This window comes from Apteryx rowi, unplaced genomic scaffold (genome assembly GCF_003343035.1).
Source record: "Apteryx rowi isolate R43461 unplaced genomic scaffold, aptRow1 scaffold_65, whole genome shotgun sequence".
Taxonomy (NCBI): domain Eukaryota; kingdom Metazoa; phylum Chordata; class Aves; order Apterygiformes; family Apterygidae; genus Apteryx; species Apteryx rowi.
The window spans coordinates 1,634,462-1,661,052 of NW_020450927.1; the positions used below are offsets into that span (position 1 = coordinate 1,634,462).

Genomic DNA, 26,591 nt, shown 5'->3' on the forward strand with positions numbered 1-26,591 from the left:
GATCAATTACTGGCCGTGTGCTGAGCGGTTAATTAGATCCCGGCAGCCGGCAACCGGCTGGCGCTGGGGCCCTATCAATTAGCGCGGCTCTGGAGGAGGCGCRGAGGCTTCGCTAATGAAATGCGGCCGGGCCAGATGTGCCGGCGCTTCCCCGCGGTGCCGGGGGCTCCTGGGACGCCGGCCGGCGGGACGCGGCGCGGGGTGACGAGCTGACGCCTCGTTTTGTCTCCTCCCGTCCGCCCCCGCAGGGCCGCCCGCGTCCGCCCGGGCCATGCACAGCTGCCCGTCCCAGCCGTCTCCGCCGGGGCCGGCGTGACCGCGGCGCCTCGCCAGCCCTTCTCCGGTAAGAGCCCGCTGGGATCCCGCGAAGCATCCCCAAAGCTGGGCCAACGGGGGATGCCGGGGCAGCGCCGGGCGCCAGCCGGCCCCGAGCTGTCCGGGGAGGAGAGGGCTCCGGGTGGGCGAAGGCTAACATCTCCCCCTGCTTCTTTCAGGTCCGACGCGTCCTTCGCGGGACCCAAGCGGCGCTTCGTGAACGCTCGGGGGCTCCCACCGCCGGAGCGGGTCGGTCGCCTTGGGAAACCCCTTCCGGAAACCTCGCGTTGGAGCCGGGCTGGCAACGCTTCCCRTCGCAGCTCCAGGGACAGGGAGCCCGGCGCCGTGCCTCGGCTTTCCGAAAGGCCGCGCGGGGCYGGGGGCCGCTAGTTTCCCGGCTGTGGGGAGGGAGGAAGGTGGGTGCGACGAGGATGCCCGAGCAGAGCCGCTCCTGCGGCTGCGAGGGAGGGASGCTTTCAGCGGTGGCTTTGCCCGCAGCTCAGGTGTGACCCGTGGGGACTTTGTGCCCCGGCCAAGCGTCCCCTGCCCTTGCTGCGCACAGCACCGGCTGGGGGACGAGGGGCCCCACGTGCAGCCCGGGCGCCGAGGGGGGGCGCGATCTGCGTGCGGGACGTCGCACCTCGGCGTCGCCCGCCCCTGGATGCCGTGAGTACGCTGAAACGGCTGCTGATCGCCCACGGTCGTGGGGGTCTCGGGCCTTCTCGGCACGCTCCGGCCGAGCTTGGGGCCACACAGCTCGAGGCGCGGCGCCTCCGGCAACCCTGCCCTTTGCCCGCTAGCGGCAGGACCGGCTTCCCTAGCCAYGAGGCTGCCGGTTCTCAGCTCCCTCGGGGATGACGTGTGTCTCCTTGCCCTGCCCTCCAGAGTTTGATGGAGAACCGGTCGGATGACAGCGGGAACTGTTGTTATCACCGGGGGAATYCTAGCGACGGTGATCCTACTGTGCATCATTGCTGTGCTCTGCTACTGTAGGCTACAGGTAAGCGGCCCCGCGAACCCCAGCGGAGCTGCTGTTCCTCCGCCTAAACCGCTGGCATAGGAGGGATGTTGGTGGGGTTTTCCCTGCCTGTGAGGGGCAGGGAGTTGAAACACCCCTTTTCCCAGTGCGCGGCAGAGAACGAATGTCCTTTCCCCCTCCTGGCTCAGGGCGACTCTCCTAAGGCTTTTGAGGATCTGCAGCACTTGCTAATTTAGGTGTGGGCTTGGCTGGGATTGCAATACTAGGTGGAGATTTTTTTTCCCTGTACATTTGTCAAGGAGGCTTTCAGCAATGGCAAGCTACAACCTCTGTCTTCTTAAAAGTTAATGCGATGCCTGTGCCGCACAGCAGTTAGCCGTGCGATGAAAAGTACAGCAGCTATTGGGGCTGTTCCCAGCTGGCACGATAAAATACCTTGCTTCTCGCAAGCCCTGCTGCGCTGTGTGTTCAGGGGGGCGGCTGAGCTCCCCGCAGCTGCGTCCTAGAGCACATGCAGTTCCGCGAGCGGAGTTAGCCCCGCGCCAGCTGCTCCGCAGGGCCCAGGTATCGATCAGGCAGAGCGGAGCAGCCAAAGCAGCCAACTTGAGCAGCAAGGAGCCAGCGGGGAGTTTCTTTGGCGGGGGAACGAGGTGTGTAAGGAGGTGGCAGGGCTCTCTGCGAAGCCAAATCTGCCCACCAGCTCCTTGCCTTCCCCTCCAGCCGGCTGCTGCAGAGTGGGGGAGCTGAACAAGCTCTGCCTGGAGCACAGACCTAGGGGAGGGCCAAATCCCACTCGGTTTCATTGCAAYACTTTTTCCACCAGCTATTTTCTCGTTATTTTTCTTTGCTGGTAAGCAGAGCCCAGCCTGACCTCACTCAAGCTAGAGTAGTCAAGCGTGATGGATAAGGCTGAGTATTAGTCTCTCCCTTCTTCCCTTTCTAGCCCGTTGTGCCTGGGGTGGGGGGAGTTAGCTGGTTCCTGGGGGTGGAGGTGGCTGCCTTACACTTTCTGACAAAAGCCTTTCCTTTGCGCCCAGTACTACTGCTGCAAGAARGATGAATCTGATGAGGAAGAGGAGGAGGAGGAGGAAGAGGAAGAGCCTGACCTTCCCACTCACTCACATCTCGGCACTTGCAATGCCTGCAGCTCTCGCATCGTGGATGGCCAGGGCAGCCCCGCGTCCCCACCCAACGAGCTCAACCAGCAAGGGGCTCACAACTACTGCCCGACCTGCTCCCCCTACGGCTCCCCCTTTTACATACGGACTGCCGACATGGTGCGCAACGGGGGCGAGAGGATCACCTACACGCCCACGTGCTACAAGGAGATGGGGCAGCCCATCAGCATGGCGACCCTCCAAAGCTACCCGGTGAGCCGCCACGGCGTCCTTCGCGAGAGCTTCCCAAACCCGAGGGCTATCAGTACAGAAGTATAATCACCATCGTCACTAGCACAGGGTGCTCCAAGCAGACACCCGCTCGAGGGAAGGGGCTTTTCACTTGTATTTGTGGGGGTTCGTGCAGAGAGGACCCCGTAGTCCAGTCCAAGACCAGCACAGTCCTCCTGCTGAACTGCCCAGCACTGCTAAGCTTTATGGGTAAGAAGATGAGAGAGACGTCAAAGGACGACGTTAAAACAGTGATCCTTGAACCCATAATAAGTGTAATTATTATTCTACTCTATCTCCTGAAGGGACTTGTCTAATGAGGGCTATGTACAGTACAAACTAACCTAACTATCCAAGACTTCCCTGACCTTCCAGACTTCCCGAGCCTAGAATGAGGTCTTCGGTGTCTACACTAAGCAACCCTACCTGTCACTACCCAAGGCAATACCCACAGCCTCCGGTATGGATGAACCGAGCACACAGAGCAACGTGTGACATCCTGGGAGCTGCTGCCTCCAGCAGTGACGGCAGCAACGGGGCAGAGGGAAGGAGAGAGGCGGAAAATCCCAACACCGTGTGCTCCTAACTGATGGAAGAACAAATAAGCAAAGGTTTTGATCGTTCTTCTCCCCTCGTACTGCATTAGTTTCCATCAATGGTTAGCTTTTGTATTAGAACGTAAAATAGGACACTCTATCCCACCTGCTTCAGTCTTTACACACACTGAAGAAGTTGGAGGAAATGAATTTAGATGACTGCAAGGGGAGGCGAAGGAGCTGGCAAAACTACTCACATACGCTAATGGACACAGGTTGATCCTTCTGCTTCCAAAGCCTCCACGCCTTTTAATCTTCACAAGCTTTCTTAGGAGTGATTTTAACTTGGGCCGATAGAAAATGTCAAGATTTTACTTACAGGAAGAATTGCACCCTTAAGGAACTGCGGTCTTGATCACCTTCAGCATTCAAAGCCCTCAGATTACYCTGACATTTCTGGCAAGCTGGAAGGAAGATTGTGTTTAGGACAGCTTTTGCTTTCCACAGCAACAGAGGAGACCACCAGGTCACTTTTCCTCCTTTGCTGGGACTATGACCTCCAATGGGGCACCCCTCCTTTCCTTTCTGAAGAAGAGGATGCAAGACTTGAGCCTGGGTTCATCGGCTCTGCAGCCGGTAATGACARCTTGGCCAGTGACTCTGTCTTTCTGCAAAAATGAATGTGGGAAAGTTCCTTCTTCCTCCATAAATCAAATTAGGTGAAAAATCACTAAAAAGGCATCTCCATCATTCACAGGCACTTCCATAGCAACCAAAGCAGGATGGGTCTGCTGAGCACTTCTCATTCACGGTAGGGAGGAGGGACCCAGACAGCAAAGATTCCCATAGCCTTATGGATGTTAATAACAGTAATAGCAGGAAAATGCTTACCCCACTTTTGCAATATATGGTAGAACTGCCCAGAAATATGAGTGGGGCTTTTTTTCACTACTACAGTTTTGAAATTGGCCTGCTGCTCACAGAAGGATTTGAACTGACMGGTCTTAACTTCTCCATTTATGCGCAGCTAGAGTAGGTCTCGGTATGAAGGCACGTGTCGCCTGAGCCTCAGTCAGCTATGTTATCAGGCAAAAGGCTACTTTACACTTTAGACCGGTTTGTGCCTTGGCACCTCTGCTCAGACTACCAGAAAAGAGGGAGCCAAATGAATACTAGATATGATGAAGGTCCTTGCAACCCAAACACCTTTCCCCAGCCCCCATTTACACAGCCTTTTGTCCAACATTATTCACCATCTCCAGACCAGAAAGACACTGTATTTCCATTATCCTGAGACTCAGTCTAGCTGCATCTCTTTTACAGCGTCTCTTTCAATTCTCCAAATAGTGATACCAGGTCTTTAAACATTCTCTCACATTGCAGGCAGGCAGGAAGAAGAAAATCGGACTGTAGCAACAAAGTGCTCTGGATCGCACTAGCTGATAGTCCGTAGCTCCTACTGCTGCCTGTCCAGACAGTACTCTTCCCTGATAATATAGTCTCTGACTGTTCTTCTTGGCTAACTCAGTGAATCCTATCCTTTCCCATTAGAGCATCTGCCCAGCTAAGCCTCCACCCCGCTAGGAGCCAGAAGAAGTTCAGGTACCACAGTGTGAGCTGTGGGCTCCCACCTGTACYGCTCCGCCAGGCAACCCTGAAGCACCATCTTGGCCAGTGGCACAGAGCCAGCTCGAGGATGCTACGTGTCCTGGCATCCAATTCTACCTCTTGGTGCGAAGCAAGGCTTCCCACCGCCACGGCAGTATGTGCTGGGCCGTTGCCTCAAGAGGGTGGTGATAACACACTGGGCTCTTGTTTCTGTGGGTCACCCTTCTGGTGAAAGGCTTCCATAGCCAATCTTTTGGAAGGCAACTGTATCGTCATCTTCATTGCATGTGAATTAAGTGTAACCTGTTGCCAACTAACAAGGTGCCAAACCTGGCAAGGCAATTCCAGAGTAGCTGGATGGCCAAGATGAGGATTATCCTCAGAGCCAACACACGAAACCCTGGGCCTGGCACATCTACACATGAATGGGTGAGTCTAAAAGGGCAGGAAACATGGGAGATCCAAGCATGGGGTCTAAGCTTTTGGGGAATGTGAGGGAACAGGAAGGGGGAGGGAGGGAATCTCAGATTTTTTCCACTTCAGATTTCTTCTCTTACTATTCTGTCTTTGTTGCTCAGCTGTGGGTCCAAATACAATGTCAGAAATAAATGAGGACTTTGAAATACAAAACARGAGTGGTTTCTGTCCTTTTGCAGGCAACACAAAATGGGATTTATGCAGTGTTGCCCTGGAAGCTGTCCTGGCTCAAGGATTTGTCCTTCCCACCCTTCCTGCTTTTGCTTTCCTTCCTCTCTTGCCCTTCTTGCTCCCTCACGTCTGGCCTAGGTGCATGCAGCCCAAAAATGAATGCTTTTACAGTTTAGCTCTTTATTGTGACACAGAATTTTTTGGTGTGTTTTGGATATTGACCTTGTAGTAGAAAAATCTGCAGAGCAGAGCAGAGTGGCTGCTGCTACCATCTGGGCTCTGCTGCAGGCTGGCCTCTGTGCCTCACCACCTTCCCCTGTTGTGGGCCTAGTTGGGGCTGCCATGTGAATTACCAGAGCACTGAGGAAGAGCTCTTCAGAGATGACTGACAGCAGGGACAGGCCTTCCCAACTCACTTCTCAGTAGCTTTGTAGGAACTGGTGGTTTGTCTCAAGTAAAATCCTCTCAGTGGAGAGGGGACGGTGATGACTAAGTCCTAAAATCCTTCCTCGCTAAGCAGGCTGGTCTACAGGGACTGGCTCCATAGCCAAGCGGGGTGGCTTCATGTGATAAAGTCTGGTTCCGGGGGCTCTTGCCCTGAGTTTGGAAGGAAAGTACAGCCTGACAGCAGTCAGGGTGACTTGGTCCGACACGACCAGCAGCAAGCCTTCCTGTAGTACCAGTGAGAGCACAGCTTCACCTTCAGCACCAGCACGCAGTTGGCCGTCGCTTTGTCTTCACAGTCATCTTCTGGGGGACAGAAGCACCCACAGAAAGCGTTAGAGCAGAGACATGCTTCCCCCAGCTGAGAGGGGGATGGAGCAAAGGGCTCCCAAGGGCTCCTCTCTCTCCTGGCCCTCCCAGCCTTACCTGGTGCCTCTGTGGGGCATGGCTGGAGTTGGCAGCTCTGCCTGGCTTCTGGTTTGGAAGTGGGGTCACAGCCCTGACCCAGCACCTCCCCTTGGTAACACTTTACCTCACGCAGTCGCACACCAGCCCCACAAGTCTTGCTGCACTGTTGGGATCAAGAGAGGAAAGGGATTGAGAGAGGCATTTTCTTTCTTTCCTACAGGTCCCAAGTGTTTCCTTTCAGTCAGGCCTCCCAGTCTCCTGCTTTGGTGACTGTTCCTGAGGAGGACACACTGGTCTCAAACCCACACTTCCCTCTCATTGCTGGAAGAGAGCCAGTCTGAGCTGGGGGTCGGGCAGGGTGACAAAAGAGTTTGCTTTCATTTCTTTAATGCAACTTAGAATGGTTTTTGCTTTGGACACTGATGCTGTGACTGAAGATGGACAAAACAGCTGCTGTGAGCCAGCCGCAGTGTCCCCTGTCCCCTGATTCCCTAAACACTTTAGCAATTAAAATGAAGGGAAAGCAGGGGAGGAGGACAGAACATGGACTCCTAGCAGAGGGAGGGGACAGGGTTGTATCGGCTGCAGCATGGTCATGGTCTTGCCTGAGGCAATAATCTACACGCTCTAAGGTTTTCTTCAGCTAGTATGTACCAGTCTCTCCATCGGCTGTCTGGACTGCAAAAGAGCAGGGCTCATGGGCCTGTCCAGTCCTAATGTAGCACACAGAAGGATTGGGCAGTACAAATCCTCAGTGCTCCAAGCAGTTCATGCTCCATCAGCCTAGGTTATGAGGCCACCTCTCTCTGCATCCCAAGCCCTACCTGAGACCAGGAGGTAGTGAACCATGTTGAACAGGGTCTCTTGAAACAGGCAGCTTGCTCCTCAGGCTTCTGAAAGGCCTCACAGCGCTTCTCAGGGTACTCCCTGTACATGCCGTTCTCCAGGCCTGCACACAAGACAACCCGAGTCTTCATTCCTCGCCCACAGGTGGCATCACACTGAGAAAGAGAACATAATGGCCAGGTAATGAATGATGCTTCTCAGCTGCAGAGCATCAGGTTGCAGATAAGACACCATCTTGTTCAAAAGCAAGTCACTTAGTGCTTGTGCTAACACCAGTGGAGCTGGTGCTTCTCAGGTCACAGGAGTGATGGGTGTCTGCAAAGGAGCTGAATTTCTTGGAGAGTTGGGACAGGAGCTGGTATTAGTGTTTAGCCAGYGCTGGGGCTGTCAAATTCAGCTTGGCTAGCCTGAAAGTAGCTACCACAAGGGACCTGAGCAGCCAAAGCAAGACTACAAGAGTTCTTTCTGTCTTATTTCATATACATCCATGTCCTCAAAGACCATGTAAGTCAGGTACACAGTAATGTATTTGTGCAGCAACTGTGGTTGACATCTGGGTGCAATGACAAGCTTTGCTTGGGGCCAAGGGGACCAAACTGGTGCACTGCAGGTTACTTGCATGAACATGTACTGCTCAGCCCAAAGCTGTACTTGCCTAGGTGGGAGGGCTTGGTGTCTTAGGACAATGCTAGGAGAAGCATGCAGGCAGCAGGAGGGAAGATCTGAGTCTAGCTTTGCTCTGCTCCCTGATGGCCGTTGCTGGTTTGAGATTTCACTGCTTTGTGCCCTTCTCCATCAAGCTGGGCTAGCATAGCCGCAGAGGGAGGAAGCTGGTTTGCATCCCCCCTTAGTCACCCTGTGAATGGCTCATCAAGAGCTAATCAACCACCTGGGAGAATATGGCAAAGGCAAAGAAGCTAGCATGCACCAGGATGAGGAGCTCAGCTGGCCTTTCAGAGTTCAGGCAGAGTTTAATAGCCTAGCAACAGCTGAAAAACTGCACTGCAGAACAGTGAGTGACCCACACCACAGACCAGGGCAAGAAGGGGTTATGGGACTGCCATGGGTCCACAGATTTAATCAGTTTGTGCTAGTTACCAGCGCTGGAGGGAGACTCAGCTGAATGCTGTCAGCAGGTAAGAAGGGGTAGCAAAAGTAGAGCAGGGTTTTACTACAGATGGAGGGAATGGGGCTTTGCTGTTTCACTGGTTCCTTAGAAAGCTAGCACCCTTCCTCCTTAGTGATTTATGAATTCCTATTTTGCTCGGGTCTTTATAAGGCAAAGTCCAAATCTAACAAATGTATCAGCATGCTCCTTCTGGAGATTTGGACCGGCTTGTAACTGGCACAATCCTGCAAGGCCTTGAGCAAAAGAGGGGGAGTAGGGCAGCAGAGAACCATCACTCACCCACATGTGGGGGGGGGGGCAGATGGGYCATGCTCACTGGGCTATGAGACCTGAGACAAACAAATGCTCACAGGCTGGATGTCTTTTCCAGGGCAGGGACCTGGGCTGTGGTTCAGGCTTATCTCCAGCTCTTACTTATCAGAGATGAGGTTGGTTTTGTTGCAGCTTTCTGTTTAGTGGTGGGACCAAAATCTCGGGGCCATCGGTGTAGGTTTTGGTTGAAGAGCTCTGCTGTGGTGTCTGTAACTGCCGGGTCCTTGCTGGGAGTCAGGAGTGGGAGAGGAGGATGGTTTCCTTGGGACATTGCTGCCCTCCAATGGAGGTCCCAGGGAAGGCAGCAAGTGCCACAGACTTTGGGGTGGCCTACAGGGTACAGGGACAAGCAAGAGTATCACTCCTTCCCCCTCTCTGGAAGGAGGCAGGATGAGCGCGTGAATCTGCAGTTGGAGGTCACAGGGTACAGCGCTGCTCTGCCAAGGAAGCTGGGTGCCCACCACCTCCTATGGGATGTGGGGTGGAAAGAGACCCCCGATTCAGCAGAGGCAGCAGTGACTACACCACCCGCTCCTGCTCTCTCTCTCTGGGAGCCCAGGTAAAACAGGCTGCGTGTCTTGCCCCTCTCTGTTGAGGGAGGCAGATACTGAAGACGGATGCTCGGGGGAGGAGGGCTGAGGCCATGGGGCTGTGCCTGGCTTTACCTGGTCCCACTCCTGCTCCACCCAGTGCGCAGGGCAGTTCTTGTCACCACACGGATGGACGGCCAGGGGCTTGGCAGCTGGGTCGCACTGTGAGTCAGAAATCACCTTGCCCTCCAGGTTGCGACACGCGATGAAGCGGCTCATGCGTCCCTCACCACACGAACCTGAGCACTTGGAGGAATAAAGGGCATTTAGACACAGCAGGAAGCAGGCAGGAGGAGAGGAGGGGTCAGTGGTTGCCAGAAGACTTGAATTTGAAGTCTAGCTCTGCTACTGGGGTTGTGGCACTCGATCCCAGCAGTTTGTAGAGGCATGTCAGGTCAGCGGTTTCCATCTGAGTCCCTTGTCTCCAGGTGCCAAGAGCTTCCCAGATTTTTCGAATGGATTTGTATTTGCTCACCTCACAGCTGACCAAAATTCACAGCGTGTGGACAGGCAGAGGCAAAACTGCAGAGCAACATGGTTTCTCTAGCTCAGCCTCTGCCAGATGAAAGCTGAAGGAGAGCAGCAATGTGCCTGCCCCATCTGCTCCAGAGCTGATACCTCCCTCCTGCCTGCCTTGTGTCACCTGCATCTGGGGCAAGGACAGGCAGCCCCTCTGCACTCACCGGGCCCCAGTCCGAGGCGATCCAGCGGCGGTCACAGGGTGGGCCTGTGCATACCTTCTCGCTGCTGGGCTTTCGGGACTCGTCACAGAGGGGTGCTTCTACTGAGCAGCGCACCTCCCTCTTCATCGTCCCCTGCATGCCACACCGGGCTGAACACTGCAAAGGCCACACAGAGTCAGAAACAGAGCAAGGGGGATGAGCAAAGAACAGAAAACGCAAGGTGCAAATGCCTCCTTCCATTTTGCTCCTGCTGCACTAGCAGAGAGAAGAAGGACCTGAGCAGGCAAAGAGAAAGGTGGGTCTGTCTCTATCTCTGCAGCTTACTTTCTTTGGGTCCTAGCACTCCAATGCTCTGAGATGCTGAGGCCTGGACTGCTATATAGAGTCCTTGGGCAGTTCTCCTGCCCCAGTCTCAAATGGGTCATGGGAAGTCAATGGAAGGGATTTATTTGAAGATGTGGGTTTTATCTTCTCTCTGTCTCCAGGCCACAGTTTCTCCATCTACCCTCAGTTGAATTCCCCTGGCTGCTTAACTCTGGGATCAAAGACCCTTTGCTGCCTACCTCAGACCATTCGGAGAGCTCCCACTGGGGCCCACAGGCCGTGTTCTTGCAGGCTTTCCTCTCCATGGGCCTGGCCAGCCCAGCTGACTCGCAGAGGTCATCATAAACAGAGCTGTCAAAGCCTGGAGCCAGCATCTTCCAGCAGCGCACGGTTCGGTACTGATAGCCCTCTCCACAGGTCCTGGAGCATTCGCTCCACCGGCTGGTCTCCCATCTCCTCAAGCAGTCCCCAGGAGAGAAAGCACAAAGCAAAACCCAGGTAAGGGGGCCCTGGGACACAGGGTGGCTGGGGTACGTATGCAGGCTTGGGACTCCCTGCCACAGTAACTGCTGGTACCAATCTGCTCCTCATGCATGCATCTGTGTTAAGGAGGTCTGGTCCTGAGAGCTGACTTTGCCCTTAGCAGGTAATGCCAACGCAGTAAATTCCTTCCCTCTTTTTGTTTATGTGGGGATACATGGGTTTAGGTGTTTAAGCATACCTTTCAGTCCAGAAATGGCTGTATATTTTGAGCAGAAAATGATGATTACAAAGATATGTTGTCCCCATGGACAGCTGATTGCTCAGGTTGTGATGGGCTCTATTAGTTTATTCAACCAGTGCTCCCCACTGTGAGTCACTGGGGTGACCCACAGCTCCTAGAGCAAGATAGGCCTGTTAGCGATGGGGTCATGCCAGCCCCACCTTTGCTTCTTCCCTCTATACATCAGTGTCCAGCAGATGGGATGTGCAACTGGGGCTCAGTCACTTCCACTCACCTGGACTGGCAATCTCTCCCTGTGCAAAACTCGTGAGTAGGTTCTGGTCTCATTAGGGCATCGCAGTATGTTTCATCCACTTCCACTCCATCATATCGGACACACATTGCATAGGAGGCACTGATACCTGCTGGATAATCAAGAACTTCTCTTGGTCAGGCTCCATCAGATCCAAAAGCCTCCTCCCACCATGATTAGATTATTGGAGAGTGCTCACTGCATCTGAACTTCCACCTGCCATTTTCAAAATACCAGTATTCTCTCCTTCAGCAGCCAAAAAGGACCTCACATGATCAGTCTCCTAGGAGAGGCACGAACTGATAAAAGGCTAAAGACAAAAATCAGCCAGATGCTATAGACAGGTTTCTTCTCTCCTCAGACTCCTCTTAGAGCTGTCATTCTGCCTTCCCATCCTGGGAAGGAAAATAGATGCCAACCTCAAAAGCATGGAAATTCAGGCTGGCACCATTGCAAAAGTCAGTCACTTCAGGATGCCATTTTCAGACCAATAGAACTTGAAAATGTCCTGTTTTTCCACAAAAACACATCTGCCCTCTCCAGTTACCATATATGGAGGGAAGCAAATGGCAAAGAAGTTGGAGGCCAGTATGTGGATTCAAAYTACAGGAGGTCACTTGTTCAGACCAATGAATTTTATTCCAGTATTATGCCAGTAGGAGTTAAGCTTGGCTTGTGTCACATCCAGACACAGACCAAGCTTTCATCGTGCTCACTATTCGTCATTTTCAAGCAGGTCTGATACTAGTGGAAGACGTGAATGAGACCTGGAGAACAGACTCACTGTTAAAGGACTATAGTACTATTCAGAGCTTTGGGTCCTGACTGTGATTGGACAAGATTTGTTTCTTCGCCATTACCATTTACTGCAATTGCAAATGCGGGTACTAGATGTGACAGCTTTTCTCATATGGATGTCTCCCAGTGGAAACCAGCCTTGAAAATAAGCACCAGGTCTTCAAAGCTATTTAGATTCCTATCTTTAAGAAACTGCCCCTTTGTGATTTTGCAGAAGACAGGAACAGACTCAGTGTTGTAAGCACTTTGGAGGCTCCAGTTCTCAGCTGAACTAGAAGTGAGGACTTCCCAGGGAAGGGCTGTGAAGCCCTAATGCCAAACCTACCTGATGTGCATGTGGAGCTGCAAGGGGCATAAGCTGAGACCTTCCATCGATACATGTCAGCCAAGCTGATATCGTCATGGCCCACGGGACTCACGTCAAACTCATTGCTGTGGAGAAAGGAGAAGTATGAAGTATCTACTGCAGGACACCAAATGCAAGCAGAATTAATTTTCTCCTGACATTCTTTGAAGACAGRGGAATGAACCCAGTGGTTCTGCTCTCCATCCCCATCTCCCCCACCTTGGGCAAGATAGATCACTGACAAACAGAGAGTGTAAATCCCTGATCTGCCTCCTGAATTCAACCAGCGAGGCTRTGACTGGCCATGGGTCAACATCCCTCTGAGAGGATGCAGTTTTTAGTGAGACTTGTAGACATTGCACTTGGAACACGTGGGAGCCCTCAGCCTCTGTTCATATGATCACTTTGAAAGGTATCACATTAGATTCAAAAGGGGTGCCCAAGCAAGACCCCTCTTAATATTGCATAATGCAGTAGGGAAAGTTCACATGTGGCTTGCCAGAGATGTTTAAAGTTGGTCCTCAGTTTCCTGTCAGAGACTTATTGAAGTTAGAGAGGTATGTGCATGCAGAGGAATGGGACAGAATGGGGCAGGATGTGAGGGCAGGGGTGTGTACGTGACATGCTATAGAYTCCTGGCCATCTCTACAATCATGTTAATGTTGGCCTCACAGATCCTTCAAAACCCAATTATGTGGATCCCTAAGAAGGAGGGGGGCCAGCAAATATGCTTTGGGAGCTCTGTGTCAGGCCAGGAGTTGTGCAAATTAATCTTCRGTGGACACACCATTGGTGAAGCATCTACAACAGCTGCCATGGAGAGACACTGGAAAACGGGGACATCAAGGACAGCAGCGAGACTATCAGAGGATTGGCTTGACCTTCCCTCCCCAGCTAACCATGCTCCTGTTTTGCCCTGGATATCAAGTGCCACCTTTCAGTGCCAGGGGCTTGCAGAGGCTCTGCCTGGCTGATGTCCGCGGTAGTGCTGGCACCTAGCAGAGGGCTCTCCACAGACGCCATCAAGCTGTAGTTAGCTGCTTCCCCCTGACTCCCAGTGAATGTCTCCACCTTCAAGTCCTCCAGCAAGTTCTTACGGGCCGGTGCTTTGTGAAGGCCYTGTGGCCACTGGGCAGGCAGCTCGCTCCATAGCCCTGCTGTGGAGTTCCTCCGGGCCAGCCTTGCAGCCAGGTGCTGCAGCTCCCTACAGAAGGCAGTGTTGTGTGGGTCCCGGTGACACAGCCGYCTGAAGAGACGAAGCCTGGAGGATGCTACGCGGCTGTTCTCTGAGAGCTCGGGACTCCTCATGCTGTAGGGTATGGCCGTGCTGATGGAAATCTGATTGAATCTGAGGGCTAGAGGAAAAACATGGGGATGCTTATGAGGGTAAAATATCCTCTACCTTGAGTGTATTAAGGAGACTGAGGGCCAAATAGGTCTTCAACCACCTTGGATGGCTTACACTTTAGCATGTGGTTTAGTGATACCTAATAAGGCAAAAAACATTGAGTGTTTGGACTCAGGATCATAAGTTGCTATCAGGGCCCTAAGTGCACCAAWAAGCCTCACCTGGGATCCTCACACACACTCTCTGCCCATGACCCAGGAACTCCAYTTAAGCTCAGGCCTGGGCCTTTAGTCCTGGCATGAGCTATGTTATTGGTGTACTTTTCTCCCAGTCCTGTTCCTGATTTGTCTGGGTTTCCCAGATTGACCTCAGACTTTTTGCCTTGCTTTTGCCTGATGATCACTGGACTGTTGCTAGGATCTGTTGCTGTCACCACCCTGCCCTGCTCACCAGGCTCAGGTGCTGTAGGATTGCACCTTTCTGGAGAGGGCACTGCCTGGCCTGCATTGTGGCTGCCCTCAGCTTCCCTTTCCTCAGRGAGCAACTGGCCCCTGCTGCTCCCTGACAGTCTCCGCCCATGCCGTTAATCATCTTTTCCTACTGTCTGCCCTGATCGGAAAGCCACCCTAGATTTCAAGAAKATGAGAGCTGAATGTTGTGGGATGTCCACTTTCAATGGGTGAAGACTTGGGAGTCAAGGAAAAACAAAGCAACCAACCCAACTCTGTTTCTCCATCAATTGCTGCTGCCTCCTCCTCTTCTTCCTCTCTTGCTGTGTTTGCACGGTAGACCTGTCTTATCTGGAAGTCATACTTCTCCTTCTTCTCTCCACCTTGTTCCCAGCCCCAGTCCTGAGGCTGACTGGTAGAGTTAGTCTGGAAGAAATYCTGGTGGCTGAAGCCTAAATCTTCATGCCCTTCTCCTAGAGGAAGCTGTTCACTGGTGTCATCTGGYGACAGGGAGAGCCATGTGGCATTGAAGTCCTGGGCAGCTCGGGAGCTTGCAGGAATGGGTTGGTTCTGGCTGGTCTCTGGTAGGTGATGATAGAGAGGTGCGTCAACAGTAGGGGCTGCAGTTTGGAGAGCTGGTGTTCGTGGCACAGTGTAGTCATAAGTTATGTGCGGCATTTTCCCATTAAAGTTATAGTACTGGAGGCAACAGGGAAAGAAAACGAAATCCTTTTTATTTTAAGGACGTATATTTCACAGAGATCTCTTTTAATCACATCCACTTTGTGATGGATGTTGGGGAGAAAGCATTCTCGTAAACCCAAGAGGAAACCCCCTCAAGACAATATCTGGCTTCCTCAGCTGCCTCCACGCTCAGGCTTGACTTGGGAACTAGATTAATATTCCCTTTGTCTGAGGGAGGCTCACAATTCTGGGAGCTCTAAAATGGACACACAAGACAGGAAAGCCTAAAACTAGCTCCCCACATACCATGGCATTCAGAGACTGGTTGGTGGGCCCATGAGCTATGATATACTCCAGCCCATCCGAGTTCAGGCTCGAAGGCCGCCGGTACTTGAAGATCGTGCCAGCTACCCTGAAGTTCTGGGGGTTGTCAATGGCGGAGTTGCCGTTGAAGAAGAAATGCCCGGATTCATCTGCAAGTGCTTCAAAGAGAGAGAAAAGGGACAAATGTGACACTCCACGCAGAGCAGCGGGACTGCAATGGCACTGAGGAGAGCAGACAGTTCATCACCAGGAAAAGCCCTCCAGAAAACAAAGAACTGCAGGCCCTTCAGCGTTCATCTTCCATGCCTGGTCAGATCAGTGGCATCCAATGCCTGGTGCTTTCACTTTCCTCTCCAACAAGAGTCTTCATGGCAGGAACTGCTCATAGCGAGCTTGGTTTCCAAATTCTTGAGATGTGATAGCCTTGGTTTTTGGAGAGATGAAGTGCCCCTATGTTGCCCTGGAAATGCTTGTTGATCCAGCTCTCCCACAGCACAGATGAGTGTGAGCAGAGCCCKCCTCCCACCTCCCAGGCAGCTGAACTTGGATCTCCATGTCCATCCCTCTCCTCTGCTTACCCAGGATGTTTTCTGTTTTCCTGCGCTCAATGATGAGGATATCTGTGGCGCCAGCAGGGATGTTGGTGATGAACACGTAACCTGAGAAACAGGAACAGAAAAGAGGGTCAGAAAACCATGAGGACAGAATAAAAAGTTCTAGGTAACCAAAGCAGTTCATGAGATAAGTGTGCATGTAGCAAGGCAGTGCTGCCCTCCAAGGGCAGGATGCTAATAGTGTACATGCATGTTGTGCCAGGTCACGAGTTCTAATCCTAGCTCTCCTCTGAAGTCTTTTTACATATCACTATTATAGGTCTCTAAGGCTCAGTCCGAGCACTGCTAGGGGAAGGGACAGGAAGGAATTGAACAAGTATAATAGATTAGCTTTAGGTGTGTTAATAAATGTACTCTCATGCTCTTTCTGCCAAGAGCACAGAAAAAGCTTACCACTGACCAAGACTGATGCTGAACATTGGAGGGAAAAGAGTGTCTGGAGGGACTGGAGGGAAAAGGAGGTCTCCTCAGCTCCTGACTCAATAGAGTTTATCTCAAGAGGAGCATAAAAATTGGCCTTCAAAGGGAGAGGAAATAAGAAGGCTCTTGAACTTGCATGGTTTGCCAGCCTGTCTTTCCTATTAGGAAGTCAGGTCTCGCCCATTCTGTAAGACTTTTGAGGACTGGAACGAGAGGCCAAGGATTGTATCGGTACTGCTAGAGGGGTTAGCACCATTACTCCCGCTATAGAAAGCGGCCCGAGTGCTTCTCTGGTCTAGTGTCTGTAGAGAGCGAGGTAGACTAGTGGAACAACAACATGAAATGATGTTCCAGAACATCCCAAAACCACAGTTAATTAATTACTAATGAGCATGGCCACACCACAATCTATTCCTTTTGTGGGTGGAGGAATGGACCATGAGGTTGCAAGAGACTGTCCCTCAGCTGTGCCAGCTATAGGGCTGGGGAAAGAAGGAGACCAAGTGCAGGAGTTGAAATAAATGATGTGACCCTCAACACAGGAGCTTAAGCTTCCAATGAACTCATAGCACAAATAAAAGAAGATTCATTGACCTGTTCACATCATCTGATGYGGGCAAGATGCCCAAATCAATAAGAACAAATAGATCCCCAGCTGCTTCCTATCATAAAGAGGTGAAGGTAAACCTTGCCAACCTAATACATAGCACATCAAACCACCGTCCTCTGATGATTAAGCTGAAAGGACAAAATACAGACATTTTAGCAGGGGTGGCATTCTTCAGTTYTTTCCACCAAGCAGCTGGGAAACTCCTACCCAGGTTCAGACCAGTCACCCTTGATGTTAGCTGGTGGTAAGAAGCAGCAGGTGAAGTCTCTGGACTGCGGTAGCAGGGAGTACCTATCTGTGAGATTCCCTTTCGGAAGCTGCCCGAGACACGGTGGCAAGTGCTGCCGTCCCCTCCACACACCCTGCATCTGTCCATCGTCCGGGGYGAATACAGGCTCCCATCGCACCCAACTGGCTGCAAAGAATAAAAAAAAGAGAGGGTTTCCTGGGGCCACCTCATCTCTACAGGTCARGGTCTTCTCAAGGAAATGCTACCATGTTCTTTATGAGAGGCTCTAGGTCTGGATGTAGGGTAGCTTGGAGAGGAATGATGAGCAAATGAATCCAGTCACTGCAGAAATTCACCTGCGTAACTTGTGACTGTCTACCTTGTGCTCTTGAACATGGCCAGGGGCTTGTGTGTAGAGGTGAATGGAATAAGAATTAGGGAAGCTGTTTTGGTTCCTTCTGTCTCTACCTTTTGGGMAATCCTTCTCACTGAAACACTGACATACAACATCACCCCCCAGGAGATGCTGCAACAAAGGCAGGCGTATCTGAGGTTGTAAGGCTCCTCTCTACATAACACTGTATACACCCATCTTYCATCCTTGCAATATGAGGGAAAAATCAGATGAAAGATTTTTGCAATGTTGGATGACTATGAAAACAAACCTGGSATTCTAGTCTTCTCTGTGCTGGGAGGAAAGTGCTGTCACACAGYGGGAATGTGTGGATGTATCTAATGTCCTCTGCGTGAGCCTCTGTGCTCTGTTCTAGTCCATAGGCATCCACAGGTGCGTGTAATTACTCCATGGCAGGCCTCAGTTTCACTTCCCTGCTGGGGCCCTCRGCCTTGTGATGATCAGGAGTTCCAGCCATGTGCTTATGCTCCCAACTCCCGCACTTCCTTCCAGGGCCTCACCTCACACTTCCCATTGATGCAGACCCCTTGATAGGTTCTGTCCTTGCAGGAGGTACCATCCTGTGCCTGGGCCATCAGCTGCCTCTCTCCACTCTGGGTGGTGCATTGGAGGTCACATGGTTTGTTGGAGATACTGGTGTAGTCATCTGAAGGAACAAAGACAGAAAATCACCAGGCAGGTCAAAGTGATCAGAGATGGGCAGCAAGGAAGGGGACTTTCCTCTTATCTACATTGCTGATTTGATGTCCTCTGGGAGGTTCTTGCTTCCAAAGAGGAGACCCCAAGGCTACAGATCTTGTGGTGGTAAAGGGGTCATGGTATGAGGCTGCAGCTGGGGACCATGCCTAGCAGAAGGGAAGAAGCAGAAGTTTGCCTTGGTGGCAAACCCTCTCCTTGCCACAGCCTCTCCCCTACRCATTGCCGTTCCCTGTGCCAGACGTGTGGCTCCACATCAGTGGATCCCAGGTTGTGCATAAATACACGAGAGCAAGCAAAACCTGTGAGAGAGCTGACAGCTGTGTGAGGCTGTGGCCAGCTACATCCCATCCAACTGAGCAACTTAACCTAGAGGTGTAGATGTTCTGTGTCCCCTCTGCAGTTAATGGAAGGAGTGAAACAGGCAGGTCTGGCAAGAAAGTCAGATCTCAGGTGAACTGAATCTGGGCCTCAGGAGCCATGTGGCAACCCAGGTGAAGTAATTTGGTGGTCTCTGTCTCCTCTGTGCAGGAAATGGTTGTGCCTCCTGTTCAGAATAACCCACCACCAAACCCATGGGAAGGCATGCTGGGTGACAGAGGCAGCCAAGCTGGGAGAAGGCATGAAGAGAGTGAACACACACTCTGCCAAGATGATTGCTGGGTAGCCRAGACAGCTCAAGAGAAGCCTGCGCCCTGTCTGCACACTGGTGCTTGCTCAGGTAGGATCCAAAGCAGGAGCAGATGTGGTGAGGGAGGAGGCCTGGCTGGGTGGAGTGGCTCTGTGAAGAGACAGGGAATGATCCCTTCAAAGCATGGAGCATAGGGAAACTTCCAAACCAGCCAGTAGGGCCCATCTCTTGTCCCCTGTGACCTTYCCCTCTCCCGTCCTGTGTTTGAGACGATCCTGAGGGTGCTTTCTCACCCTGATCCCCTGCCCCTGTCTTTGTATGGAGGCTGTGGAGACCCACCTGGATAAAGGGGCATCCAGTGGTAGTAGCGTTTCCCAAAGGCTTTGGCATTGAAACTGGAGCACTGCTGTTGTTTGAAGCTTGCCGTGTTGGCTGGGCAGGGCTGTGGAGGGAATAAACATGATCAAAAGCTCCCTATGGCATAGCTACGCTTGTGACAACTGCTTGTCCCAACTGCATTCTTGGAGGATGCAGATGTCCTGTCCACCCTGGAAGAGGGCAATCAGTGTTGGTCTTTGAGGTGCTGCARTAGCCAGCAGCTAGTAGGCAGCAAGGCCAGGCTTCCATCTCTAAGGGCCCCTCAGACAGCTGTTTATTTAAATCCTGCAAAAATTACTTGCAGGGAAGAAAAAAGCATATTAGAAGAACTTCTCCCAACAAAACATGTTTTTATATCCTTTTGCCACCTTTCACAGAGAGTAGAACCTGTTTCCCATGTGTTTAAAGGCACACCGGCAACTGCCCCAGGAGTGGACTACACCCTTTGTCAGCACTCTTCWGACAGACCAGTCGCATCCTGAGTGCAGGTGCTCTTGCAGCTCCAAGTGTGGCACCCTGAGTTCCACATGTCCCGGTGAGGACCCGGCAGCGCTGGAAGTGGTTCTCACCTGCTGCTGGCAGAGCTGGTAGTGCTTGGCTTGGCCAACACACATGGTGCTGTTTGTTCCCTGGGGCATCTGGAGCCTGCAAAGCAGAGAGAGCGAGCAGTAATGAGTTGGAGGATTGTGAAGTACTAAGACACTGAGGATGATAGAGAAGTCAGGCCTGACGTAATCGGGTGAAGCAAGGCAGGCATTTTATCAGCACAAAGCTTTCTGGATCTGGATTAGCCATTTCCTGTGAAACACATTTTCAGTGCTTTTGGGTGGACTTTGATTTTAGGTTACTCTTGCTTTGGGGCAGGTTGGGCATAAGGGGAGCATCTGCAGTATCACTATGCTGTCTCCTTTCACCTCTGAGCTCCAGAAGGGTTGATGTGACAAAAGGTCAATTGATACTGATGATCCACCATTCCCATGGAAGCACCCATGATTTGCAGTGACCAGTGATTTCAGGACTCACTAGGCAGTAGGCAGAGAGATRGCACCTCTCATGGGGACTGGCTACCTCAAAAAATTAGCAGGAAAGACTTTGTGCTGATGATGGACCAAAGCCCATCAAGTTTCTCAACACCTGATGCTTTAGCTCAAGGCCATCAGAAGTTGTCTGGGGATGCAGGAGTCCTTGGCTGATGCAAAGGCTAAAAAATTCTTGAAAGCTGAGAAGATGTGGGGAGAATTGCTGAGACTACAGATTAAGGCAATGTGCTCTCTGTAAAGGTCAGCAGCAGACAATGGGTTAATAGTACTGGAAACTTAGGGTGCGCTGTGTAAAGAAGCACCATGTAGACATATTTAAGCTGAACTGGTCAGGGGTAGTGCAGCTATTCCTCAGAGCAGTACTTTACACAGTGTAGACAAAGCCTAACTTTGCACCATAAGGTTTCAAAATTGCCATCCCTTTCAGCTGAAGAAGAGGCTGCCTGCAGACTCRGGCAGAAATTGCTTCATTGGGCATGCTTGGCTCACACATAAGCTGCTTTCCTTAAGCTACAGAAACCTTTTGGCTGGGTTTTATTTATTTATTTATTTATTTTTAAATTCAGGCTTAAATTCTGGAGTAAGACTCCACAGCAAAGCCCTTCCCTGTCCAGGTTGGGGGGTCATGGATAGAGTAGAAGCCGAACTGGGAGGAGATCTCTCTTCTTGAGGCAGGCAAAGAGCAGAAAGGCTGCTCTGGTAGGGTAGGGGCACGGGAAAGCCCCAGGCTYCTTCCCGGCTGCTGTTTCCCATAATGGCCATGCGTGCTGGGGAGGAGGAGCAGGGTCGGAGACGTCGGCAAGCCTCGTTAATGGTGAGGCTGCGTCCAGGCGGACAGTACCTCCGCACATCCGGACCCTCATTATGCTGCCAGCCAGCCCACATAAAAGCAGTTTTCTTTTCTTCTGAAGGAAGGGGAGCGGGAGGGGGCCTGGTCTGAGCTGCCTCCGCTCAGGAGTGCACTCATGCAGAAAGGAAAGGAGCCGAGCAGCCCCCTGGGCTCCCTGGGGACGCCGGCTCTCATTAATGTCTCCGGAGCCTGGCGCAGCAGGATAGCCTGGTGCCCCCGCTGTGGCGAGGAGGGCTCGGTGGCGGGCCGACCCAGCAGGCAATGGTGGGAGCTTGGGCAGCTGAAGCTCCCCAGCTCTCCCCGCTCCCACAGACCTGCTCAGCAAACACCATGGCTGTGGTAGCTGAAGGGGACAAACGGAGATGTAGGTGACAAAGGGAGATGCTGTCAAGTGATGGAGTCAGATAAATGATAGGGAAAGAAACCTTGCAAGCTCTGCAGGCAATAAGGAGGGGAAATTGCTGAGACGGAGCTGAGCTGGCTGCTGCCAGGAGTAAATCAAGTCCCCAGAAGGTGTCTGGGAATATGCAGCCACATCCTAAGCACAGGAGCTGGTTACAAATCGGGGTCAGGCTGGGCAGAACAGCGGCAGTAAGTTGGGGTTTGTGAAGGAAAGCGGAGGTATAATAAAGCTCATCTCCTCCAGCCCAGAAGCCCTTCAAGTCTCCCACAGGCCCCACAAAGTGAGCAGCCCCTGCTCCCCATCAGATGAGCCAGGCTGAGGGACATGTTACAGGGCCTGCCCCACTCGCAGGGTGCTTCTCTCATGTCAACTGTCCCCACCGCAACCGCTCACCGCCTGTCCCACGGCAGCGGCCCCCGTCCTTGGGATCATGGGCGACCCTGTGAACCAGGGGGCAGCTCCTGCACCCAGGCCAGGGCAGCTCCCAGGATGCGACTCACCTCTGCCRCAAGCAGTGCCTCTCCCGAGACATCACACCTCCACCGCAGGACCGGGAGCAGGTGGACCAGGAGCTCCACTCTCCCCACCACTTGGTGACCTCTTCGTCCCAGGGGCCAGCTCCATCTGCTGCCTCACTACTGTCCTGACGGAAACAGAGGACGGTTGGCTGGAGAACCTGCCTCCCCCGGCCACCCCGCCTGCGAGGTGAACCTGCTGCCGTTATCCTGCTTTAGTTTCCTGCACACCCAGCCCAGAGACTACCGCGTGGGCAAACGCTTCGTTCCTGAAAGACAAATTTGGCAAAGCTGAGGTCTCCCTGCCCTAAAGCCATCACTGCAGCAGGTTGTTGTTGGCTGTGGCTCTCTATTTCCCACCAGGTAAGTGCTTCTATGTTTTAGCTAGATTTTTTTCATGGCAACATCTTCCTTTTTTATGTTTGATGGCCTAAAAGCTCCCAGAGATCTTTGCAGACTCRCACATGGAGGAACTTGCTGGCTGTTTACTGAAATACAGCTGTGAATGGTGTTGAACACAGCCRTGAGTTTAGCACAGCACAGTGATTGGAGGTGATTTATCCAGCTGAAAATGCTGACAATGTTCTAGTATTAATAGAAGAAAATGAATAATTTCTGTGTGTGTAAAGTCTGTTATGTTAAAATAGGGGAGTACAGGGAAGTTATATCAATGTTACTGTTAGCAAAATGTGCTGGTTTGCCGCTATGGCTGGCAGTCCCTTTGTGAAGAGCAAATCTGCAAAACATAGTTGATAGATGTGAAAGAAAACTCAGCAAGGGTTGCTCATCGCTAAATGTGCTCAGTTCACTGTTTTGGTCGACTGTCTCTTGGCTTGATGCTCTTTTATGGTGTAATAAAATTGAAGCGYTATTCATCTTGTAGTCTAATCTCTCCTGCCTGTGAACTCATCGTTTCTACACCATCTGCCAACAGAACATCCTCTGGGCAGAGGGGATAATGATATTTGCATAAAAACAGCTGTAAGTTGTAACTTAGCATGGTTGAAGTGTGCAGAGTGCGTCTTCTTGGTGATAATGCCACAGACAGAGCATATTGAAAGTAATCTACTCTGTTGCAAAAAAGCACTATGTTACCTTATGATCTATCTTTTTAGTGATCACAGTAAAAACAATACAGCTTAAATTCTTAGCTGTACTTGGATGTTCTGGATGGAGCTGACTTGTCTGACAGAGACCAAACACTGTGGCTAGCAGCTAAGTTGATAGAGAGAAAAAGCAAATTAAAAAAAAAAAAAAGTTTTCAAATATTCCTTTTTTGCTTTTGCCAAATGCTCATTTCAACCTCTGTCCTAGGAGAGTTTTTGCCTGACTGTGCTATCAGCCTATAAATGGAAATGATGACTATGTAGCTTTTGTAGTTACAAAGGGAAGAAATTAAAGGTCACTTATTGTAAGGTATTTTCAGTTAAAGTCTTTCCCTGACCCCTTCCACACTCCTCTATGATAAGCATCTCCAGGCCTGTGGAGGGAGAGCCCTTCGCCACTGTCAGAAGGGAGAAGGACGGTGATTTATCTGGTGCTCGTGTGGAGAGCTCAGCATAGCTGGGGCAAGACCTCACATCTATAATCAAAGCTGGTGTCTTACCACGTGACTAAGTAGTCAAGAGCACCATGAGGCTCATGGAKTGCCTAGAGGGAAGGCATGCGGACCAAAAGCAGTAGTGTAGCATTTATGCAGCTCTAGCAGCAGTAATAAAAATCAGCGTAGCTGGGGCCTGCAAGAGAGCGCTGCTCCAGAGACCTTACAGTCCAACCAGGTGAGACAAGACAGAAGGGAAACCACAAAGGGGAGTGAAGTACCCCGTCCTCCTGACCTAACCCTGGAGATGGAAAAGATTTTGTGTATTTGCAGGACAATCCACAGACCCTATTACTCTCAAGCGCAAGAGAGCTGCCGCTGCCTGGGGGAAGAGGGCTAACGAGACAAGAGCCGCCAGCCCCGCCGGCTGCCAAGGCACCAGGGTGCTCCAGGGTGCCTGGAGAGGGAGAAGGCACATTTTGTTCCCTGGCATTAGCTAAGGCGCAGCGCTGGAAAGCTGTTGGCTCCTGTTCAGGGTTACTGCTCTTGGTTGCTCTGCCTGGATGCAGGGAGGCTGAGCGTGCATCRGCAGGGTCGAGGTTTGGGGAAGAAACAGAGCAGGCTAGAAGCACCGGAGCAGAAAAAGGGCATAGGTCCGGTGTTTATACGGTGGCTCTGCCTAGGCTTGGATGAGGGCTCTGCCTAAAGGAGGTAAGAGGATTAGGTACTATTCCTTAGGCGAAGAGAAATATAAGGGCTGGAAATTACAAGAAAATAGACCACATTGCCGTTCAGCCAGGTGCTCTCTGCAAGAATCTCCCCTGAGGCACTTGTGGTTTGGCATGCGGTGATTACACAGCTGCAGTTCTTCCTCTCTGAGGCTAACCAAGTGCTGTCAGTGCCTCAACAGCTACACGGGCGGCCCGCAACCAAACAGGTGAGGGTCACCCTCCTGTCCCCCTCTTGGGACTAACCTCCTCGTGAGCAGAGCTTTAAAACCTGACCTGCTGTAATTTAAGGATCAAAGCATGTAGTATAGCTTCTGTGGACTGGTGCAGAGGGGGCAGGGAGCACTGCAGTGGATTATGCATGCAACCCTCTTTCTAGCGCTCCTACACAGAGATGGAAAAGATAAGGGAGGGCAGGATGCTTCTCCAGGATGAAATATCTGTGGCTGTCGCTGGATTTGCCAATATCAACCACAGAAGCATCGGTCTCTATGCCAGCACCACTAAAAGCTTTTTCTGTCTAACCAACAACTCAGCAGCTGTTTCCCTTCTCTCCCCCCACCAAACAGGCTACCGAAACACAGCGCTTCAGCCCTGCAGAGCAGGGTGGGCTTGGACTGATGCACTACCAGTGCTCCAGGCAGGCTTGCTGAAGAGCTGAAAGTGGTAAAATAAATTCTCCAACGATTCCCTGCCATGCTCTGGATCAGCTGTAAGCTACAATGGCTTTCCCAGAAACCTGGAAATAACCGCAATTACTGTCATCGGCCTGGCCTTCCTTATTGCTTATCGCTGTGCCTAATCTTCAGATTCGTAAGAGCCTGTGCCCCAGGAAAAAGCTGTCTAGGAAGAGAGACGACAAACGTCCCTATTTGGTTGTACTTATTAGAGAAACTTGGAGGGGGAATCTCTGCACTGCAGGTCCGACATCCCTTGAGGCCCCATCTACCACCGAAATGCAGAAGGAGTTGCTGTAGGCTGCTCCGCTCAGTGTTGTCAAAGCTTATAAGACTATTAAAAGTAGCAGCTGAAAACAAATTAAACTCTCCACAGCCCTTTTCTGACTGCATGTCCTCTACCAAAAATCTCCATGATCCCTTACTTAAGGGCTTCTCTCTACAGCAAACCACACTACTTACTGAAATATTAAATAGCTTTAGATGCCTTAATGCCTGGAATGGAGAAGAGATTCTCATCTTACACTCTTGGAAATGAATGACCATGTTTAGCCACCTGGTTTGGGTTCCCTGTGTCATACTCTGATTAAAGCTGTGGTGACAGACTCTACCACAGCACTGAAAACACACTACCATTAGCAATTCTGCCCTATGTTTTACAAAAAGCTGATGTTTGGCTAAAGTTATTTCTCATTCTATCATTGTTTTATCGTATTTGGGTAGACTAGATGGTTTATATGAGAGATTCAATGTCGGACACAGCCACAAAACCAAATTTTGCTTAGAAAAATCAAGACAAGATATTTTAGAAGAAACCTCCCATGATGGGGGGGACCCAGGAGATAAAATGAGCAATGCAGACTAATTTTTGCAAGATCAGGAAGAACACCAACCTGGGGGAAAATAAGCTTGCTAAAGATGGTGCTGTTGCAGCAGATAAGCAACAGAAATCTGGATGTATAATGAGGTGCAGAAGAGAAACAAGTTAGAAAGCCAGTGAACAGAAGCCAACTGAGAACTATGAAGTCCTCTTTCTAATCCTGCAGTGACATAAAGTTCACAGGCAACTGCTGCACTTCATTACAAAATACTYGATCCAAATAAGTCATTGCCTCCAAGTGGGATAACACGCTTATCCTGAGGCATGCAGGTAGAAAAGCTGGAAATCTGTGAAAGGAAAGAAGGGAGCGATATGTTGGGTATGAAAGAAGTATCTACACCACTGTTTTTTCAGAGGTGTTGAGTGTACTGAGCCTCGTTAGCTTCATACAGGGAGAAATTTGCCTGCCCTACCTAGGAATTTCTGTTACGTTCTTTGTACCGTCATGTTGTACATGGAAAACGGGGAGAATCGCTGGAAACCAAGGCCTGAGCACTGCGCTGATGAGCCGAACCTGCTCCTCTAGGCCTGAAGGAAGGATTTCGCTCCTCTTTAGCTCRGCCTGGCTCGCTCTGTCTAAAGCTTCTCTCTGCCTCAGCCCCGCAGCAAAGGGGCACGTAGAAGAGGCAACGAGCGTCTACGAAGATAAAACGCAGTGCAAACAAGGCATTTGAGCTTTAAAACGAAGGCAGCCCCAGAACAGGACACGCTGCCGCTCAAACCCGGGTCATCTGCGAGAAAGCCGCGGGGCCTGGCRTTCGCTGCGTTTAAGACGGCTCACGTTGAGATA

General features: G+C 51.5%; 2 protein-coding genes across 3 annotated transcripts; one reads left to right on the forward strand and one right to left on the reverse strand.

The window, feature by feature from the left end:
- Positions 1–254: 254 nt before the first annotated feature.
- On the forward strand, positions 255–5,434 carry FAM163A (family with sequence similarity 163 member A). 2 transcript variants are annotated; one of them, XM_026084776.1, is made up of 4 exons: positions 255–343; positions 495–731; positions 1,201–1,315; positions 2,332–5,434. In XM_026084776.1, the coding sequence occupies exons 3-4, from the start codon at positions 1,223–1,225 to the stop codon at positions 2,728–2,730; spliced, it is 492 nt and encodes a 163-aa protein (XP_025940561.1). In that variant the 5' UTR covers positions 255–343; positions 495–731; positions 1,201–1,222; the 3' UTR covers positions 2,731–5,434. The 2 variants fall into 2 exon arrangements, with proteins under 2 accessions (XP_025940561.1, XP_025940562.1); XM_026084777.1 differs by having other exon boundaries at positions 495–564.
- A 645-nt stretch (positions 5,435–6,079) lies between these two features.
- On the reverse strand, positions 6,080–26,248 carry LOC112975037 (ADAMTS-like protein 2). The gene is made up of 18 exons (XM_026084650.1): positions 26,232–26,248; positions 21,962–22,159; positions 19,738–19,813; positions 19,130–19,232; positions 17,964–18,109; positions 17,111–17,234; positions 15,754–15,834; positions 15,158–15,333; positions 14,437–14,866; positions 13,305–13,725; positions 12,350–12,456; positions 11,209–11,335; positions 10,450–10,663; positions 9,887–10,042; positions 9,279–9,449; positions 7,151–7,327; positions 6,345–6,489; positions 6,080–6,224 (listed from the first exon to the last, which is right to left on the reverse strand). Exons 1-18 carry the CDS (start codon positions 26,246–26,248, stop codon positions 6,106–6,108), a joined length of 2,988 nt encoding a protein of 995 aa, XP_025940435.1. The 3' UTR covers positions 6,080–6,105.
- Between the last annotated feature and the right edge of the window lie 343 nt (positions 26,249–26,591).